Source organism: Pelophylax lessonae, assembly GCF_965119305.1.
Source record: "Pelophylax lessonae genome assembly, chromosome: 12".
Classification (NCBI taxonomy): Eukaryota; Metazoa; Chordata; class Amphibia; order Anura; family Ranidae; genus Pelophylax; species Pelophylax lessonae.
Genome location: NC_138779.1, coordinates 191,646,935 through 191,669,616, shown reverse-complemented (window position 1 = coordinate 191,669,616; position 22,682 = coordinate 191,646,935). Strand labels below are relative to the sequence as shown.

At 43.9% G+C, this 22,682-nt stretch overlaps 1 protein-coding gene across 1 annotated transcript in view; it reads left to right on the top strand.

Moving 5' to 3' along the window:
• MEGF8 (multiple EGF like domains 8) overlaps positions 1-22,682 on the top strand; it is a 113,601-nt gene that overhangs the window by 43,208 nt on the left and 47,711 nt on the right. Inside the window, exons 15-23 of the mRNA XM_082273582.1 lie at positions 3,016-3,210; positions 6,201-6,401; positions 10,229-10,456; positions 10,537-10,655; positions 13,820-13,951; positions 14,044-14,157; positions 18,806-19,048; positions 19,974-20,158; positions 21,599-21,809. Coding sequence (XP_082129708.1) covers positions 3,016-3,210; positions 6,201-6,401; positions 10,229-10,456; positions 10,537-10,655; positions 13,820-13,951; positions 14,044-14,157; positions 18,806-19,048; positions 19,974-20,158; positions 21,599-21,809 — 1,628 coding nt within the window. The remainder of the gene's footprint in view (positions 1-3,015; positions 3,211-6,200; positions 6,402-10,228; positions 10,457-10,536; positions 10,656-13,819; positions 13,952-14,043; positions 14,158-18,805; positions 19,049-19,973; positions 20,159-21,598; positions 21,810-22,682) is intronic.

Sequence of the window (22,682 nt, the reverse complement as noted above, 5' to 3'; positions counted from 1 at the left end):
TTCCTGTGTCCCCCTATGTGTGCTGACCACGGTAATCATGGCTGCTCAGCCATGATACTGTGGTTAGGTTACGTGCCTCCATCAGCCAGCAGTCTCTCTCTTTCCCCCTCCCTCCCTGCCTGTCAGCTCTTGTGTGTGAGCCGCCCCTCCCCTCCCCTCCTGCCGCTATTCCGTGTGGCAGTAAAGTTAGTGTTCTCAATTACTGGCAGCCCCTCTGTTATAACAAGATATACAACTCAGTGTATGTATTTTTTTAAAATTCTAACCCTAAATACCTTAATCCACATCACCCATGTGTGGTCACGTGAAAGCCTGGCAGACGTCAGAGGGAGATCTCAGCCCCTCCTGCTGTAGTCCTTAGGACGGGGAAGGAGATCGGCGGGCAGTCATTGGGAACACGGACTTAACAACCACTTTAACAAAACAATCTGGAAGCTGATTGGTTTCCATGCAGAGCTGCACCAGATTTTGCATGCTCCAGTTTTAGTAAATCCCCCCTTAAGTGTCCTGGTATTAACCTTTTCTTGCCCCTGCATCTTCTGAAAAGCAACTGATTCTGGGAGTTAAAGTGGTATTAAACTCAAATTCGGAAAAAACGCTCAGAGGCAGGGTTTTTATAACAGAAGAGACCCTATCTGTCTCTTCTGTCATAAATGCTTCCCTCTGCCTGTCAGCTGTAATATGATCTGAACCACATATGAACAGCTCAGACCACATTGACAGCACCTACTGCGTGCTGTAGTGACGTGACTCCTGTGAGCATGCGCAGGAGTGACGTCATTGTGACCCGGCCATTCAAGCAGCCGAAAGAACGGAACCTGGAAGGAAGACCAGGACAAGATGGAAATGTCTGGGACAAGCGGGAGTGGTGACAGCACAGTGCTGGAGGGCTCTGTTTGACAGGTATGTCTGTCATAGCGTGCTAGTATGCGTTACATACCAGCACGTTGTAATATAACACTGCAGGGGGCCCCATTTTTAAACTTTTTGGCAGAGTTTAATATTGCTTTAACTGCAATTTAGGGGTATTTTGTTTATTACTATAGTATCTCAGCCAGGTAGGACAGTGTTTTATGCAACATCCAGTCCTTTCTGCATCTCTTCTGCTCTTTGTGTCGGACTCCAAATCTTTGCAGCAATATGACACTCAGGGAGAAGCAAAAAACAGAAACCAGTAGTGCTTTGTTCCAGAACTTTTAACCAAGGGTTCAGGAACTCAGGTGAGCAGAGTATAGTTTGCAAAATGCCTAATCCCCTTCATATTTTACTACACTTAAAAATTGAGTTTCCTTTGAAGGATCTAAAGTTCTTTTTACACATTTAAAATGCATATATGGAGGCATCATATTCAGAAGCAAGTCAATTGCAAATATTTTCACCTGCTTTTGAGATACTTTTGTCATAGCATTTTTTTGTAAGGGGAAGAGAAGCAGCTTATATGCAACAAATCGGTAAACTGAACTTAACCTCCCTGGTGGTCTGATTATGTCAGGATTTCTGTGCTAAAAGCGGTAGGTACATTGTTTTGCATAGAAATCTGTTGTTTTATATTTTAAAACGCACCTTCCCCCTGCGATCCCCCGCCGTCCTCCCGCTGTCCTCCGGCTGTGTGCTCGGCCGATGCTGGCACCTGTCTTCCGGTTCTCTTCCCTGCGAGTGTTGCGACGCAGGGGGGTGGAACCGGCGGCAATTTCAAAAATGTAAATACACCAAATGACACAATAAAAAGCTGTGATCCTAACCGATTACACTGTATCATGTCATTTCACCACAGGATTTCACCTGGTGACTTTTCCAGTACCCTGCCTGTGCTTTTCCAGTGTTTGTGCCTGGAAAATAGAGAACGACCATGGCGTCCAAAAAGCGTTCATTTTGCGCAAAAGCGCTTTTAGACAATCTGGAAAACAGCGACAGCGAAACTGAATTACTTGAAGAACTGAGCGATAGCGATTCGTGGGAAAATCCATCATCAGGTACGGAAAGTGATGACAGCGACGATTCTGATGTCTCTTTCTGGCACATAGCTTGTGGAATTTGGGAAGTATATCAAACGATTCTTCAGAATTTCCAACAGAGGGATGTGCCAGAAAGAGACATCAGAATCGTGGCTGTCGTCACTTTCTGTACCTGATGAAGAATTTTCCCACGAATCGCTATCGCTCAGTTCTTCAAGTAACTCAGTTTCACTGTCGCTGTTTTCCAGTTCGTCTAAAAGGGTTTTTGCGCAAAAAAATACGTTTTTTGGATGCCATGGTCGTTCTCAATTTTCCAGGCACAAAGAACTGGAAAAGCACAGGTAGGGCACTGGAAAAGTCACCAGGTGAAATCCTGTGGTGAAATGGCATGATACAGTGTAATCCGTTAGGATCAGAGCTTTGTATCATTTCATTTTGTGTATTTACATTTTTGAATTTGCCGCCGGTTCCACCCCCCCGCGTCGCAATGCTCGCAGGGAAGGGAAATGGAAGGCAAGTGCTGGCATCTGCCGAGCACAGAGTGAGAGGACAGCGGGAGGAAGGCTGGTGGATGGCAGGGAGGACGGCAGGGGATCGCAGGGAAGGTGAGTAAGATTCTTGGGTATTCCCGAGTGTGGCTCGGGGTTACCGCTTTTGGTACTGAAAGTTAACGCTAAGCCACACTCGGGAATACCTCCAGGGAGGTTAAGTCCTGATATAAAAGAAATGAAAGGAGCTCGAGTTTTTGGGCAGAAGAGACATATAAAGTCTTTCCTGTCACAAAAAAAAAAACTTTGCCTTGTACTCCCTGCAGTTTTTCTCTTCATGTGCACTATGCAATGTACATTCCGACTCATTCTTAACATGCCAAAAATAGATCAAGGTGCTGGAGATTACGTAAGTCTCGTGTGCATGTGTAGAAGTGACTTTGTCACTGGCTATTTAATGGCTTTTCCTTGGCCACTTTGAGTTGCCATGTGGAATGTGTACTTTAGCTAATGCTTGCTGCTATAAGTCAAGCTAAGTTTCATCCAGTTAAAGCCTGTTTTACTTTTTGCAGGTGTCAATTGTGCGCAGCACAACCATCACGTTAAGTCCCAGCACGGAGATGGATGTTTCTCTGGTGTATAAAGGATTCATATACCCCATGCTGAGCGCAGGCTCCTCCCCTGACCGCATCTCTATCTGGGCTCGCATTCAGCGCTTCTATGTTGTGGCACGCCTTGGGCGGTACCCTGGCAGCACACAGATACTGGTAAGTGCTAGTCACAATAAACCAATATAATTAGCAGTGAGGTGCAATAACCCTTAGCACACAGATACTGGTAAGTGCTAGTTACAATAAACCAATATAATTAGCAGTGAGGTGCAATAACCCTTAGCAACCAATCAGATTGCTTAGGTTGAAAAAAAAAAAGACGTATGTTCATCAAGTTTAATCAATGGAAACAAAAGACTTCTTGATCCTCAAAGGAAATCAGATTCTCCCTGGATCAACAGTCTGTAGTAACCTTTCTCAACCTTTTCAACGTGGAGGAACCCTTGAAATGATTTTCAGGTCTCAGGGAACTTCTGCTAAAAATGACTATATTTACCACTCATGATACATTAGTGTGATGGTGAGTGGGATGAATGCTCCTTACACTTGTGGACATAGCGAAGAATTACCTTTTTCTAGATAGCTAAAAAGATCAATGGTGTCATTGGGAACTTATCTGAGAGGCAGAAATTGCCCATTGCTCAAGGAACCCCCAGCAACCTCAGGAGGAACCCTGGTTGAGAACCACTGGTCTACAGTGTTATGTCTTATTATTTATAATAGTTAGTCATATTTTGTGCTTTAAGAAACACATCCAGCCTTATTTTCTGTAGCAATCTAATGAGTTGGCTAGAACTAGATCCTTTGGAAGTCTATTCCACATTTTTAGAGCTTTTACTGTAAAGAAGTATTGTTTATAGAGGTTAAAGTGGAAGCTTTGTCAAAACCTATCTAACTCTAAACCTACTCTGCCACATTCTAAGCCTAATTTATTTATCTCTGTAAAGAGAAAATCACTATACTTACCTGTTCTGCAGCCGGTCCGGTCTGGTCCCACGCTGAGCTGTCAGGGGCGGCTTCAATGTGCAGGAGAGGCAGCTGATAATGGAAGCACCATAGTAAGTCTATGGGTGACATCACTTCCCAGGCATTTCACAGATGTTGTCGGCTTTCTCTTGCACACAGAGAGTGCCGCTGGAAACCGGAGCGGCTGCAGAACAGGTAAGTATAGTGATTTTTTTCTTTACAGGGCTAGATAGGTTAGGCTTAGAATGTGGCATGGAATAGGTTTAGCATTAGTTAGGTTTTGACGAAACTTCCACTTTCACGTTTCAAGTTACATCCATATTTAAGGTGTAACATGAAACATGGTCACGCTTCTCATCCCCCAAACCCTGCCCCCCCAACCTCAGTTTTTTGCAACATCTTTTTGTGAATTGCATATTTGTCTATGACCTACCAGATCCTTCTCCATCATTGACTTAACAAACTGTACTCCTAGATTGCATAAATCATGCATGTTTTTCGCCATAAAGTGCATAACTTTACATTTATCAACATTAAACCATCCAGTTTAGCTTGTAGGTCAAACACGTCTTGTAGGGACTTCTTTCCATCACTTAGCTTTGTGCAATCTGTAATGGCACCAATACTGACCCTTGGGGTACACTTCTAACTAACTAGACATTCACAGTATAAATCATCATTCTGTACTCTTTGATTTCTCTTTACAGAAGTCAGTAACATAACAATTTTACTGGTTCCTATGAGTTAGTGACTTGGCATATTGCTACTTACACTATTCAGTAATTCTGGTAAAGATTTTGTGTGTCGTCCTCTGCATCTTTTTCTGCAACGTTTTCTTCCTAATGCAGTTCATTTGTGCAATTAACTTCTTACCTACTGGGCACTTTTACCCCCCTCCTGCCCAGGCCAATTTTCAGCTTTTAGCGCTGTCACACTTTGAATGACAATTGTGCGGTCATGCAACACTGTAGCCTTATGAAATTTTTATAATTTATTTCACACAAATAGAGTTTTCTTTTGGTAGTATTTAATCACCACCGGGTTTTTTTAATTTCTTGCTAAACAAACGAAAAAAGACTGAACATTTTGAAAAAAAAAAACTTTTTTTTATAGTTTGTTAAAATTTTTTGCAAACAGATCATTTTTCTCTTTCACTAATGTGCACTGATGAGGCGGCACTGATAGGTGGCACTGATGGGCACTGATAGGTGGCACTGATGAGGCTGCACTGATAGGCAGCACTAAAGGGCACTGAGATTTGGCACTGATAGGCAGCACTTATAGACAGCACCAATAAGCACTGATAGGTGGCACTGATGGGCACTGGTAGGGGGCACTCTTAGGCAGCACTGATACTGTAGGTGACACTGATGAGGAGGCACTGGTAGAAGGCACTGATCAGCACTGATTGGCAGAACTGGTGGGACTGCACTGATAATCGGGGCACTGATAATCAGTGACGGAATTATCAATGCCGATGTTGCTTTAACATAAGCCAGTTATCGGCTTTCTTCTTCTCTCTTCACGCTGACCATTGAGAAAGTAAAGCCGATACCCAGCTTGTGTTTACATCCTGTGATCAGCTGTCATTGGCTAACAGCTAATCATGTGGTAAAGGGCCACTGTGATTAGCCCTTTACCTCAATCTGTGATCAGCTGAATCCGAAGGACTCGGCGATCACAGAACGCGCCACCAACGCACCACAGGAAGCACAGGCAGAGCGATCATGGGAGGACATCTATGGACGCTCTCCTGGCAAACTAAACCCATGCTGTAGCCCTCGTTTGGCTATAGCGCGGGTAGGGAGTACTTAAATAAAAAATTAAATATTAGTCCATCCGAAACTGATATTTTAGATTTAAGTGGATGGAAGAGTTATATTACCAGAGTCCCTGTCAGGCATTGGTGGTGAAATCTCTTACAGTTCGATCCCACTTTCCCAGTTGAGAAAACAGTAGGAGGTGTGAGACTGCAGAGTTAGGTGGGAGGTGCAGTGCCTGGAGTTATAGTATAGGGGTCTTCTTGCTTTGCAAAAAGTCACCAAGAGAAGTACAAAGCCAATGGATGACTTAACTATTTTAGGTTAATGCCATTATTGAATTTTGTTTTTACTCCTTCTATGACTCTGCAATTATTTTGCTAGTTGAAATCATTGCCATGCTTTACCTTCTTTCCTCAGGAGGAAGTGGGCCGCTGGTCAGTACACCAGGATAAGGAGAGGCGAGCTCTGCAGAGAAACAGTGGAGAGCGGCTATTTCCTAGTGCAGACCGGGGAAGCCGCTATGCAGTGCAGATTGAAGGTTATCTCAATAATACTGGAAATGGACACACAAGTGAACTGAGCTTAACATGGGACCGTACAGGTGTCCACGGTGGAAGTGTAAGCTGATGTCTTTCTGTTTATAAGAGACTAAGTAGCTAACTCTCCTTTTTTAATTGTTGGCCTTTTTTCTCATGAATTACATATTCAGAGAATAAAAAAGTCATAATTTAACTAGCATGTCTGTTTTCATCTTCCAGTAGTGATTTGTTGGGGCTATTTATGCAGTTTGACAGTGCACATATATAGGACAACCATTCAGCATTTGGCATTACCCAATTTTTAACGGTCAGGTTCCCCTTTAAGGAAAAAATAATAAATGCAGCAAAAAAAAAAAATGTACATTTATTATTTTTCCCCAGAGGAGCATGCAAAGCATTGCACCCCTCGATCAAATACAGTTAACATTTTCCAAAGGTGAACTTAGACTTTGAAGTGTGGGCAGCTTTTTTTTTTTGTTCGCACTGGAACTGGATTGCATGGGTGTTTACATCCATGCACTCAGGTACAGGCAAACTCACTGCAATTAACGGCCTGCTATTGGGGTGTCGTTAATTTGTAATTGACACCTGCAGCAGATCCCATGAACACAGTACGATTGCTATGCAGTGTGAGAAACACAGGAATTGCTGCATTTCCTGCACTGCATCAATGTGAAGCAGGGCTAAAGCTGATAGATCTGCATGGTCAGATCTAGGAATGATCCTATCTTCACCCACCATGTACATCTATTAATACTACATCTGTCAGACAGCAATAGAGAGTGTCAGGTTAACTCAGCTGTGTTCTCCTGCTTTATTTTAACCACTTTAAGACCAGAAGAATTTGCCCCCTTAAAGAGGTTGTAAACTCGTTCAGAAAATTTTTTTTTTTTTTACAACCTGCAAGAGAAAGACATAATGAGCTAGTATGCATCGCATACTAGCTCATTATGAAATACTTACCTTAGAACGAGCCCCCGCCGTGCCGCTCTCTTACCTGTATGATGGGCGACATGTTCAGTCGCCCGTCTTCCGGGATCGCGGCATCCGGCCATCTGATTGGCCGGAGCCGCGGTGACGTCACTCCCGCGCACGCGCGCGGGAGCCGACGGTCACGGCACGGGGCTCTGAAGGAACGGCACGATCAGCCGTTCCTTCAGAGCGCATGCGCCAGTGACGTCACTGGCTGCATTAAAGGTAAATATCTCCTAAACAGTACATGTTTAGGAGATATTTACAGTACCTATAGGTAAGCCTTATCATAGGCTTACCTATAGGTACAACTTCCTGAGGAGGGTTTACTTCCTCTTTAATGACCAGGCCACTTTTTTCAACTTGGCACTGCGTAACTTTAACTGACAATTGCGTGGTCGTGCGACGCTGTACCCAAACGAAATTTACGTCCTTTTTTTCCCACAAATAGAGCTTTCTTTTGGTGGTATTTGATCACCTGTGCGATTTTTATTTTTTGCGCTATACCCAAAAATAGAGCGACAATTCTGAAAAAAAATTCAATATTTTTCACATTCTGCTGTTAATCATTCTCAAAAAAAAATTTTTAATAATCAAAATTTTTTAACATTTTAGGCCAATTTGTTTTCTGCTACATATTTTTGGTAAAAAAAATCGCAATAAGCGTATTTTGATTGGTTTGCCCAAAAGTTATCGTGTCTACTAACTACGGGAAAAATTTATGTAATTTTTATTGTTTTTTTGTTTTTTTTTTTTACTAGTAAGGGCAGCGATCTGCGATTTTTTGCAGGACTGCGACATTGCAGCGCACGGATCGGACCCCTAACTGACATTTTTGACACTTTTGGGGGGACCAGTGACATTTTCTACAGTAATCAGTGCTAAAAGTATGCACTGTTACTGTAATAATGACACTGGCAGTGAAGGGGTTAACACTGTGGGTGATCAAGGGGTTAAATGTCAGCCTAGGGGAGTGATTCTAACTGTGGGGAGGTGTGGCTTGTAAAATTATCACAGAGACCTGTGATCCTATATAGCAGGATCTCAGGGGCTTTGTGATAATTCCAGGGAGAAGAACGGTCAGCTGTGTTTACAACAGCCGACCGTCCTTCTCTCTCAGCAGGAGCGATCGCGGGTGTCAGGTGGCAATCAGGGCCACCTGCCCTGTGCATCGGAGTGGCGACAGGAGCGCGCCCTCGCCCCCAAGCTGCAAGCTACGTCGGTTTGTGCATTAGAGCCGCACTGCCGCAGTAAATCGGCGGCAGGCGGTCAGGAACTGGTTAATACATCTGTCAGGCAGCAATAGAGAGTGTTGGGTTAACTCTTCTGTCTTCTCCTGCTGTATTTTAAGTATGTTATAGGCTAAATGATTAACCAATATTACCATAATCATGAATCAGCTTCATTTAGGTCCCAGTAATGATCTGTTTGCAGTTTGAAAGTTTGGAGGGGGCGGTTACAACTTTAGCAATCCACCCCTTTTTGTGTCTCTCCCCCACCAGGAGATGTGGTGGTGCTTAGTGAGCAGGCGCACACCTGAGCAGTACACAAGTTCAGGCACTGTGCTGTTTCTTTTTGCAAAAAAAGTGGAAAAATACATAAGTGATATAGACATGGCTTGATCTAGGGCAGGGGTGGCAAACTCCACTTCTATCGCGGGCCGCATCAGCTTTATGGTTTCCCTCAAAGGGCCGGTTATACCTGTAAGATTAGATGTCCAGAGCCCCACGCCCCCTTATACCCTTACATGAGAATTCAAGAGTCACCCACCCTTTCCTTACATCACAATGCACCCCCTTACCAGAGGGTGGATCTGGGAAGAAGTGCAGGGTCTGGAGGAGAACCAGAGGAGGGCTGGAGTCCGCTTCCAGAGTCTGCTGAATGCTGAGACCAGGGGAGGCAGAGACAAGGTGGTGTGGCTGCACAGAGAGGTGCACAATCTATAGGAGGAGTTCTGGCCTCCTCTCTAATGCGGACTGCTGTGTGGGAGGGGGGGGGGGCAACGACAAGCCTTTCTGCAGCTGCACAGAGTAGTGCAGGATCTGGCAAAGGAGTTCTGTCCTCTCTGTTGCCGACTACAGAGAAAAGGTGGGGGCAGAGACAAGGGGGCTGCCACAGCTGCATGAGAGGTGGGAGGGCCACATGAAATGGCCTGGGGGGCCGCATTCGGCCCGCGGGCCTTGTGTTTGACACCTGTGATCTAGGGGGAAGTGTTGGGGAGGGCTGTGCCTCCCATCCTCCATAGATGCTCTGTTCATTGAGCTCCTTCTGACATCCTGTTAACGCACACAGCCTTGGCACAGGCAGCACAGTTCCTCCTCCTCACACGACACACAGTTCAAATGAATTCTCTTATAGAAAGCCTCTAGCTACATACTGTGTAGCTGCCTGCTATGCTGCAGTTTTGACATGTGTAAAAACAGCTGTGCAGCATATCATCCAGATACACAGTGTGCAGATAGAGTGTGCCTGTAAGAGAATTCCATCTGAGCTGTATGCTGTGAGGAGGGAAGAGGAGCTGTGCTGTGTGAAGTCTTGGAAGCGAGCAGACAACCGAGTCGACATCAGTCAAACACAGAAGAAGGAAAGGGGGTGGATCCCAACAAGATTGTGGGCATAGGAATCCAGAGTAGACTGTAGCTCCACCCACTAATATTTACCTTGATTTTCACAGAAAGGGCACACTTCTCAGAGGGCTGGAAATATTTTTATATATTAGTAGCTCACAGGGAATGGTAGTAAGCTAAAAAAGGAAGCCCATAATTCCCTTTTATTGCATTCAATTGCATTAAACTTTGATTTTCAACATAAACCGGTCATTCAGGGGGGGGGGGAACTTAATGAAAGTAGGGACTGTACCAAAAGTCTAAACCGCATTTTCACCAAGTTCTTTTATATTCAATCACTTTTCACTTCTTTCTGCTTGCTGTATAGGAGATCTCTTTCCTGTTCCTGGAACCTCATCGCTCCGATGACTGCTCCTACCTTTCCTGCTTGGCCTGCCTGGCAGATCAGAGCTGCGGTTGGTGCTCCAAGACCCGTACGTGTCACCACAGACTAGGCGTAGATTGGGCAAAATTCTGTCAAGACACGCCACTGATACTGTCCCCGAGCCACTGTCAGTTGTGTGAGGAGTACCGTGACTGCGAGGCCTGCAGCAATGTAAGTGCTTAGATATACATCAGCAGGTAAAGTTTCTTAGCTGTAATAGAAAGGTAATTATATTGTTGTTGTGCTCCCAGGACCAGTACTGTGAATGGCAGATACACAGCAGCAAGAAAGGAGACTCTCTGTGCAGCCGCCGAGGAAGAGTGAGCGGTTCAATACGAGCACCCCAGGAATGCCCCCGTGCCTGCAATCGGTGAGTTCTTTTGCAAGGTAGTGAGTTCCTATGTCAGGGGTCTTCAAACTTTGGCCCTCCAGTTGTTCAGGAACTACAATTCCCATCATGCCTAGTCATGTCTGTGAATGTCAGAGTTTTACAATGCCTCATGGGATGTGTAGTTCCGCAACAGCTGGAGGGCCGTAATTTGAGGATCCCTGTCCTATATTATCAACTGTGTTATTCTGCTGCTGATCCATCAGGTTGCAGAACCACTATTAGAGGAGTAGGACATACTGTATTTTTTTACAGTACAATACATACCCCTGCCCTCCTTTCAGAGCCCTGTGCCGCAGCCATGACCCGCATGCAGGTAATCCCCTCCAGATGATAGTTCAAGTTTACACAGGGGTCAGCTTCTGCCTAGCTGGCATCTAATGAAAGCTGCTCGGGGTGACAGGTGTTGGAAGTGATAGGAGAGGTGCTCGCCGCCACTATCAAGCTGGAACCACACTGAATGTGAAACAGAAAGAGGGCAGTAACGCGTTTCAAAGGAAACTCTTTCTTTTTCAGGGGTCTTCTGCAGGATCTCTTTATCTCTATGTCATCTACATAGAACCCTCTTTTCTTCCCAGGATGGACCCCCATCCTCTCCACTTAACACTAAAACTGTGAGCTCATCTGACTGTGCTCTTTATTATTACTTGTTTTTTTTTTTTTTATGACCCCTGTGCTCCCAGTACACTTTGGTAGTTCTGGAACCTCCTCCTTTTAGAAAGTTAGTTCTATAGGATGCCACATTTTCACGGTACAGCAGTCATAATTTCACTTTGCATGATCCAGGGAATGGCCAAATGGAGCCCTACACCATGTAGGGAATGTACATAGCATCCATGCTTAATAGAGGAGGAACTGTGGATAATAGCTATGGAAAAAAAGGGGGTGGGTCTTAAAATAGGTATGTGAGGACAATTGGCACATAATATAGTGTAGGAAATATTTAATAATATATAGGTGGGTCCACAACATGATAAAATTGTAAAAAATGGGCAATTGCCTCCATCCCTTACAATAATGGCGCTTTTCAACTGCATGGAACCGAACGGTTCGGCTCGCTTTTGTGCTTTTCCACTGCTGGTACCGCCTGGTATGGTGTAGGAACGGTTCGGTATGGTACGGTACGGCGGCGCTTTTCTACTGCATGGAACCGAACGGTACAGCTCTCAAAAACAGTACTACCTCGATTGTGGTTCCAAGAGGTACCATACCCGGTACCATATCCCACAATCCTTTGCATACAGTCACTACTAGCCACTGATTGGTCAGAGAATCCCACCCACCCATTGTTATCCCACCCACTTAACTTTAGTACTACTTTAGTGGAAAAGCAAACCATACTGTACCGTACCGAACCGTTCCAACACCGTACCATGCGGTAACAGCAGAGGAAAAGCAAACCGGGCCAAGCAGGGCCCAGTAGAGCCGAGCCGGTACTTGCAGTGGAAAAGTGCCATAAGGGAAAAAAAGAAAAAAAGGGGGGGAATTGGGACTTTAAATGAGGTGCGTGAGGACGATTGGCACATAATATTGCATAAGAAATATCTAATATATACAGGTGGGTCCACAACATGATAAAATTGTAAAGAACAATTTTATTGACAAATGTCATCGACACATACTAAAAAATACATGATGGCATTGATACATACATGTGATATATGGGTCAATGGTGCAGTTAAAACATAACATGTCTTATAAGTGAGAGCTGACTAGGCGTAAACTGTGATGGAACAATAGCTACCAAAATTGCATATGAAAAACCAAACAAAGTAAAAAATGCATCAAAAACAAGCTCTACGCGTTTCATGGAATACTTTCCACTTCTTCAGGAGTGGATGCATCATATGCCACTGTAAAAAATAAATTTATAGACAACATTGGAGTAAAAATAGTAATATGTATAGACAAGGGAGGGAAGGATGTAACCATCCCAATTTGGATTGTCCCTACCCAATATACTCACAGCTCAGCTCTAATAACAGCACATAATATTATGGACAACAGACCACCAGGGAAACGCCTACAACGGGAGCTGTGGGAGTATAATCCGCGGCCCACAGGGCACAATAAGAGGACCTGTGTATAATAGCTTTTGAATGTCCCTAGGATTTATTTGCATGAGAAAATGACACCTTGGTATTGCTTACACACAGGTAGGAAAAGACTTACACTTAAAAAAAGAAGAAGAAATCTCTGCTTAATCAGAACATCTGACATAGCAAACCTGTGCTTTGTCCCCTAAGGGCAAGTCAATAGGTTTGCTTGGATGCCAAGTTCCTTCCCAGCCAATACCCACCTTGGCTTTGCTCCCCCATAACTCTGTTCAGCTGCTGAGAGCAAAGAAATGACACCCATTGACTCAGGAATCTCTTGCCAACCAAGAAAACAATATTATTATTATTTTTTTTTAAATTCTTTATTTAAAGGTATGCCATGAACAATAAGGAATAACAATGCTACAAACATTTGCATGATAGTAATAGAAATGTGGACTACATAGTACCGGGAACAACCTAGTGTAAAACATACTATCACAAAGCATAGACATACTAAGAACTCAGTGAATGGAGTAAATTGGCTTTCCTCCATTAAATTACTGGGTATCATCTCAACTCTCAGGAGCTCTACAAAGCAGTGGGGAGTTAGGCTAGGTTCACACATGTCCGACTGCGGTTTGCAGTTTGGAGTCCGGTGTGGTTTTGTTCACCGGTTCAGGTGCAAATTTTTCCTTGAATTTGCACCCATAATCGCACAAGACCCTTTTCAAAAACGGACCACGGCCACCCTGGACATGTGTGAACCAACTCTATTGAAAGCCAGTCTGGTTCATATGTTATGTGAATTGGATGCTCTTAAAAACGCATCCGTGTGAACCGAGCGTAAAGGTAAGGTGTAAGTATGTGCTGCTGGGAAAAGGGTATAAAAGCAAACAAATTGCCCTGCTTAGTAGATTTACTTTAATCTTTTTAATTCATAATCATGTCCAAGTCTTCTGTATCTGGCTAACGTTATTTATGTCCTCTAGTTGCTGTTGGATTTACTGCATATATGTTTAAGGGTGGGTGGCTAAAAGAGGGCTTCACTTTAGCCTTTTGATGGTTTTCTTTCCCAAGTTTTTATTAATGGTTGTCTATTTGTTTCAGGCGTAGGACATGCTCTGAATGTCTCTCTAACTCCAGTCACTGTGCCTGGTGCCAGTCTACTGAAAGCTGCTTTTACTTTGCTGCTTATCTGGCAAAGTATCCTTATGGTGACTGCAGGGACTGGTACGACAGGTATGTACCAATGTATTGTGTCATGCCATCTTTACAATGCTTTTCTCCAAATTTCTCCTTAAATCCACTGCCTATGTCTCTCTCCTCTGCAGTGTCCACTCTGTGCCCCAGTGTTTGGACTGCTCCCGGTTTAACACCTGCCGGGAGTGTTTGCAAAACTTTGAGTGCGGCTGGTGCGGGAACACTGACAATCCCACCTTGGGGAGGTAAGTCAATGGACATATTTATATAGGGTCACTTCAGAGCTAAAGAGTTCCATTGTGTCAGCTGGATCTATACAATTAGATCACCTTGTTTCATTGCACAGCACAGGAACGTTAATCAACTTTAAAGAATGTATAAATCCTTTCAAAGCCATAGTGTCATTTAGCTTGTACAAAAAAAAACATTATTCCTTTTTTTTTTAAATAATTAAATTCTAAAGTCCAAGGTTTTTGTATAATCCATAAAATCCTATCAAGTATTATATGTGTAACGTTATATTATGTGTATGATGCTTTTTGCACTTTTATAATGGTGTATAGTGAATTGCAGTGGGCGTCAGAGATTTTACTCTCATGTTCAACATTGCATGATGGGTGCAATGCACCTGATTTTGAGGCTATTGGGGTGATTGCAAGAAGCTCTGTTGAGGACTCAAGGTTATGTAAAGGAATCTTTTGGCACCTGCTGTTGGGGGCTTGAATATTTTTTTTAATGACAAGTTCTTTTTAAAATGAATAATTTTAAATGATAAGTTCACCTTTCATAACATGTTACACCCATATTCTGGGTGAATCTAAGATGGAAAAGGACCTGGGGGCATTGGTAGACAACAGGCTTGGCAGTGGCATGCAATGCCAAGCTGCTGCAAGCAAAGCCAACAGAATACTGGGATGTATAAAAAAGGGGATTCACTCCAGAAATAAAGAGATTATTCTCCCTCTCTACAAGACTCTGGTCCGGCCACATCTGGAGTATGCTGTCCAGTTCTGGGCACCGGTCCTCAGGAAGGATGTGCTGGAACTGGCGAGAGTCCAGAGAAGGGCAACAAAAATAATTAGGGGAATGGAGGACATCAGCTATGAGGAAAGACTACAAGCACTGAACCTATTCTCTCTGGAGAAGAGACGATTGGGGGGGAATATGATATCAATGTACAAATACTGTACTGGCAACCCTAGCATAAGGAACAAACTATTCAGAGAAAGGGAATACAATAAGACACGTGGCCACTCACTAAAACTAGAGGAAAGGCGGTTTAACCTTAAAATACGCAGGGGGTTCTTCACTGTAAGAGCGGTAAGGATGTGGAATTCTCTTCCGCAAACCGTCGTATCAGCAGGGAGCATCGATCGTTTCAAAAAACTATTAGGTGGGCACCTTAAAGACCACAACATACAGGGGTATACAATGTACGGTTAACACACACACATCATAGGTTGAACTGGATGGACTGGTGTCTTTTTTCAACCTCACTAACTATGTAACTATGTTATGAATGCATCAGGCCCTCCCCTCCCGATCCACATTGTGATAGCAGACCAGGGATCTTCCCCCCCTGTGTCTGCTGCCACAATTTAAAAAAGACAGTCCTCTATTAATGGAAAACTACAAAGTCCAGCAGCCTTTGCGCGTGTTGGCTTGTAGTTTTCAATGAACGCTGTGGTAGCTCATTTAAGTCTTCCTGTCAGAACGAGCAAGCCGATACACTGACACATCTGCAGACCTGACAGACCTGCTGCTGATGTTACAGCCTCCTGCAACAAAAAATAATAAATGCACATTTTTTTACCTGCAAAAAAAAATGTGCATTTATTATTTTATTTTAAAAAGTGAACTCATCCTTTAAAGAATGTTTGCATTTTTTTTCTTAGTATTGTAACCCCCCTTGATGCCTTATATATTTGAAATTGCCTCTTAAAGGGAAACTTTAAAAGGAAATTTATATAATTTCTTCTTGGATAATATGTAGAGGCTCTTCTGCTTTTAAAGAGCTAACTATTTGCTTGCTTTTAGAGTCGGTTCACACTGGGGCGACACGACTCCTTACTACTTCGGGAGGCGACTTGTCAGTCTCATGCACCACGACTTTGGAGTGACTTGCAGGGTCTTCACATAATGGAAATCTATGCAAGTCGCTCCGAGGTCGCCCCGAAATAGTACAGGACCCTTTTTCTAGGTCGGAGCGACTTGTGTCGCTCCTATTAGAACGGGTCCTGTAGCGGTCAATGGACTGAGAGGGAGTGCGACTTGTCAGGCTGACAAGTCGCCTGACAAGTCGCGCTAATGTGAACCGACTCTAAGAGAGCTAGCTCAGGATTACAAGTTTTGTAAATATTTTGTGGTTCATTGGTACACCGCTGGCCACCTTCTATTTAAATTATGATGTCCTTATTCTGTTGGGCAAATTTAGAGTGTTTCATCCACTCAAGCCCAGGTTATGGTTCAAACCTAATTACAGTAAATGTAATTTCTTTCTTGTCCAATAAAGTAGTTGTAAAGTCACATTCACAAAGGACTTGTACCCCTTTTGTTTTAGGAAGATATAAAGTACAATGTGTTTGTTTGTTTGTTTTTTTATATTATAATGCTAAATACCTTCTTGCACAGCTTTGCTGTGCTGTCATGTATCCTCCCTCTGCTCTGCTTTCCAATCTAAGGAGTACAGTGGGAGGGGCTATGATTCCCCTCTGACGTATGCTAGCTAGCAGAGTGAGGACATGTGACCACACAGCGGGGCTGTGCAAGAAGGTATATAGCATTATAATTTTATAAAAACGGACACACTGTAGTTTATATCTTCCTAAAACAGAGAAGATACAAGTAATTTATATATATGTTACTTTACAGCCCCGGGGAAATAGAGGCGGGAGGGGAGGGGAGGGGAGGAAATCGGCTCACAACATTCACTACAAAAATGTCAGACAGAGAGGGAGGGGGAGATGCAGAGACTAAACACGCAGCGGGATGACGGATGGACGTAAACTGACCACAAAGTCATGGATCAGCAGCCATGATAAGAGTAGTCAGTACACATAGGGGGACCCAGGAACAGGCAGGATCAACCAGGTATTTTAGAACACATGTATTGGGAAAATGACACTGCAAAAGCACTGTGCTATTTATCATGCTTTAAAGGAACAGGAGCATTATTTTTTCTAGGGTTATAACCACCTTAAGGGAATCAGGAATCAGAAACACTTCTGGTCATACTGCTACCTGCTTAAGGATTAAAAATCCTTAAAAAAAAAAACTGTAGGCCAGCACAGAATAAACCCCCTTTCACTACCAGCATGCATTCACGCCCGCTACCCGGAAGTGCGGGATCACGTGTATATATATATATATATATATATATACGTGATCCGCCGCACAGCCGTACCCTGTAGCAGCATAACTTCTTTAGGGCAGTTGGCAAGTGGTTAATTAGGCTTTGATAAAAAAAAAAAAAAACCTGGAAGCTGATTAGTTTATTTGCAGAGCTGCACTAGATTTTGCACTTTCCAGTTTTAGTAGATCAACCCCATTGCCTACAGTGTTGCTTAGCTTGCATCTTATGGTAATTGTATGCAATTAGCTAAGATATAACTGTTCTATTGTGAAAACTACCGTACTTATCGGCGTATAACACACACTTTTTCCCCCTAAAAATGGAGGAAAAAGTAACAGTGTTATACGCCGATATAAAAAAAAAAAAGCCCAGGAAGCAGCGCTGAGAGGTAGAAGGGGGCGGGTGGCACCGAGGAGAAGGAAGGACACGCTGTCATCCGAAGTCCCGCCTCCTATGCCAACGTCTATCATAGGTGCCGGGACTTCCGATGACAGCTTGTCCTTCCTTCTCGGCGCCGCCTGCCCCCTTCTACCTCTCGGCGCTGCTTCCTGGACTTTTTTAAAAGTGATTCGGATAGTGCCACTGGCGCTGGCGAGGCTGCAATTATGGGCTCTGGCGAGGCTGCAATTATGGGCACTGGCGAGGCTGCAATTATGGGCACTGGCAAGGCTGCAATTATGGGCGCTGGCGAGGCTGCAATTATGGGCACTGGCGAGGCTGCAATTATGGGCACTGCACTGGCGAGGCTGCAATTATGGGCACTGGCACTGGCGAAAGGCTGCAATTATGGGCACTGGCGAGGCTGCAATTATGGGCACTGCGCTGGCGAGGCTGCAATTATGGGCACTGGCACTGGCGAAAGGCTGCAATTATGGGCACTGGCGAGGCTGCAATTATGGGCACTGCGCTGGCGAGGCTGCAATTATGGGCACTGGCGCTGGCGAGGCTGCAATTATGGGCATTGACGCGGCTGCAATTATGGGCACTGGCGAGGCTGCAATTATGGGCACTGGCACTGGCGAGGCTGCAATGTGGGCACTGGTGAGGCTGCAATTATGGGCACTGCGCGCTGACGAGGCTGAAATTATGGGCAAAGGCAATGCTGCAATTATGGGCACTGCGCTGGTGAGGCTGCATTTAAGGACACTGCGCTGGCGAGGCTGCATTCGTGGGCACTGCGTTGATGAGGCTGCATTTGTGGGCACTGGTGAGACTACATTTGATTAAAAAAAAATGTTCGGAGTTCAAAGTTGTTTATTTTAAATTTCAGCTTTTTTCCCTGAAATTTCTCCCCTAAAATTTAGGTGCGCGTTATACGCCGGCGCGTGGTATACGCCGATAAATACGGTACTTGTCCTTGTTATGCAAAAGCTCTCTCTGGGTGACTGCTTTTCATGGTGCATTTATCCTTCACACCAAAAGTGTGATCATGTCTTCTAAGGAAATAAAACTCCCAGCCTTCCATCCCTCTGCTTTCTGAGTGACTCTTGGTTAGCAGGTATTTATTCAGCTGCCCTGATAAGTTCTTCCTTCTCTCTCAGGTGCTTCTCTGGAGATTACTCTGGCGTTCGGGGATACGCTTCGTGTTCCAGGGCTCTGACGCTCGCTGGACTCCCACCAGAACCCGCTCAGTGGTCATATGCGTCTTGCCCAGATGTTGATGAGTGCAGGCTGGGGATGGCCACCTGTCACAAATCTGCAACCTGCAGAAACACTCCCGACTCCTACGAGTGTCACTGTGACCGTGGATATACTGGCGATGGCGTCACTCACTGCAATCAAACGTAAGTCCAGATATTAACAAAAACGAGGTCAAAATAGTTAGAATTTGACTTTTTAAAAATATATATAAGTGCAAGAAATGAAAATATATTATTTAGGATGATCTGTCACCCATTAAGTTCTATTAGTGTTCCATTAAAGTTTATATTGTACTATTTCATAAAGAAAACATGTTCCCAAATTGTGTTGGTTAAATCAAATCCATTTTATTTTGCTTTTATGTTAACAATAAAATATCTTTTACACTTTTGATTTATGAATTATGATGCCAGCAGACCCTGCTGCTGCTACCGTACATTATGAAGCTGGTCATATTGTGGGCTGAAAGAATAGTTTGGAAAAAATAGGTCATAGATATTTGTGACATGGCCACACTCTCCCCTATATATTGCCATCACCTTTAGATGGTACCTTGTGCCACATGAATGCCACTGATTCTTGGTGAACTGATACTGCTCAAATTGCTGCCTTTGCTATGTAAGGACTTTAAGTACGTTAAAATATAGAATAGAACAGAATATATAAAGCTTGTCTGAGCTTTCAGGACAAAGGAGGCAGGGAGCTGAATGAAGTTACACTTTGCTTAGCTCAGTGAGGAGACCTCTGACAGCTGATTGGAAGAAAGAGTAACCCCCCCCCCTCCCTTTACACAGCACACAGGAACAGAGCTGAGGCTGTCAATCAGCTGGAGGTCCCTCCCCTGTCACTATTTTTCTTAGTGTTGTGAAAACTTGTCAGAAGTGAATAATTCTGATAGAAGAGGAATGAAGCAGCAGACAGAAATGACACTCAGTGCTCTTAACTGAGACAAGAACACATTATAGAGAGATATGCTTTGTTCATATTTCATATTTGAGGTTTACAATTACTTTAATTATTATTTTAGTATTATTGATAATTTTGACAGTGATTTTTTTTTCTTACAAGGTGTTACAATGAGTGCTCCCATGGCACTTGCAGTGGACCTACATCTTACACCTGTCTGTGTGATCTTGGATGGACATCTAACCGCACCACTGTGACAGAAAGTGGAATAGAGTGCAGCGTGGACTGCGGGTGTAACTTCCACAGTACCTGTACACATGGACCGGGCATCTGTGATGCCTGTCAGGGTGAGTGAGGGGACAGCAAGGAGTATGGTATGCTAGATCAGTGTTTTTCAACTCCGGTCCTCAGGGCACACTAACAGGCCAGGTTTGCAAGAAAACTGAAATACATCCCAGGTGATATCATTTGCTGCTCGGTGATTGCAGTATTCTAGTCTGCATCTCCCCAAGGTAATACATAAAATCTGGCCTGTTAGTGTGCCCTGAGGACTGGAGTTGAAAAACACTGTGCTAGATCATATACATCGGAATGCAGCATAAAGTAAGACGTTTGGGTAGGTGGCTGTTGACTGGACTAGGGATGCACCAATATCGGTATCAGTGCCGATACCAAGCATTTCCGCGAGTATCAGTACTTGTGCAAATGCTGCTGAAACCGATACTTTGCGGTGTGATTTGCGCCAATACAAAATGATTGCAAAGGATCACGTGTGATTTGAAAAGGAATGTGGTGCGGTTCCTGTCTGAATTGCATGCAATTTGCCCCTACTGCTCCCCTACTGCTCCTGTGTGTGTGCGTGTAAAAAGGGAATAGCTCCTTCTAATGAGCAGCTTATTAAAAATGTTAGAACTCACAGAATGTTTAACCATTCTACCAGAATTGCATTTGTGAGGTCAGGCACTGATGTGGATGAGAAGGCCTGGTTCGCAGTCTAATTCATCCCAAAGGTGTTCTGTCGGGTTTATGTCAGGACTCTGTGCAGGGCAGTCAGGTTCCTCCACCTCAAACTCACTCATCCATGTCTTTATGGACCTTGCTTTGTGCACTGGTGCGCAGTCATGTTGGAACAGGAAGGGGCCATCCCCAAACTGTTCCCACAAAGTTGGGAGCATGAAATTGTCTAAAATGTCTTGGTATGCTGATGCCTTAAGAGTTCCCTTCACTGGAACTAAGGGGCCAAACCCAACCCCTGAAAAACAACCCCACACCATGATCCCCCCTCCACCAAATAATTTGGACCAGTGCACAAAGCAAGGTCCATAAAGACATGGATGAGTGAGTTTGGGGTGGAGGAAATTTACTCTCCTGCGCAGAGTCCTGACCTCAACCCGATAGAACACCTGTGGGATGAATTGGAGTGGAGACTGTGAGCCAGGCCTTCTCTTCAACATCCGTGCCTGACCTCACAAATGCGCTTCTGGAAGAATGGTCAAACATTCCTTGAGACACACTCCTAAACCTTGTGGACAGCCTTCCCAGAAGAGTTGAAGCTGTCATAGCTGTAAAGGGTGGGCCAACTCAATATTGAACCCTACAGACTAAGACTGGGATCACGTTAAAGTTAATGTGTGTGTAAAGGCAGGCGTCCCAATACTTTTGGTAATATAGTGTATATAAAGAGGTCTCTTTTGCTGAAGCAGTAAGGACATGCAACATAAATCTGTTGATAAATGAGTTTATTATCAAGGTTGATGTATGATGTGTGCCTGCCATCTTTTATACAGATTGGACACAAGGGGAACATTGCCAGGAGTGCCAACCTGGCAGCTTTGGAAGTGCCACACAGAAGCCGGGGTGCCAGGAATGTGCCTGCAACAAACACGGGACCCCCGAAATGGGCTATTGCGACCGGGAGACGGGTGTGTGTTACTGTACAGACAACACTCAGGGAGAACACTGTGAAAAGTGTGCACCCGGGTACTATGGAGACCCTAGGTACGTTAACCCATGATATGCAAGACCTGTTACTGTCCTCTGTGAAAGGGAAGACAAGGTGTCTGCATTATTCTGGGGTAAATTTACATCTGTCTTATCAGCTCAACTGTCAAACAGTCTAAATACACCATTTAAACCTATATATAAGGTGTGACCATTTAATTCCTGGAGTGTACTGTAAACAAATGTTTGTACAGGAGCATCGTCGTGATGGAGAATCCACGTGTCAGGCCAGAGTTGTGGTCTTTTCCTCTGAACAGATTCCAGTAAACCTTTCTAGAATTTCCAAGTAATAATGTTGGTTGACTGTTGTACCATGTTCTATGAACTCATAGTGAACTATCCACTTGTGATAAAAAAAAACACTCCAGCACGAGCATACAAGGGTTCACACTCTGTCCACCTTTGCGTGTTTGGCTGCCCACTTCTTGTATCATTGTGGACATCTTCCTGCCCCTCTTTAAACTGCCTATGTATGCAAAAGCACTTGCAGGATTCTAGATAAAATGAGAATCACGATTTGTAAGCTCATAAAAAAAGATCATGATTCTCTCACTATTCTCGGCGTAACATCATCTTTCATGTTATACAAAAAAATTGGGCTAACTTTACTGTGTATTTTTTTTTTAATTCATTGAAGTGTATTTTTTTCCCAAAAAAATGATTTTGAAAGACCGCTGCGCAAATACAGTGTAACATAAAATGTAAACAATCCCCATTTTATTCTCTAGGGTCTCTGCTAAATATATATGTTTTGGGGTTCTAAGTAATTTTATAGCAAAAAATACTGATTTTAACTTGTAAGCAACAAGTGTCAGAAAAAGGCTCAGTCTTTAAAGCGGAGTTCCACCCAAAAGTGGAACTTCCGCTATT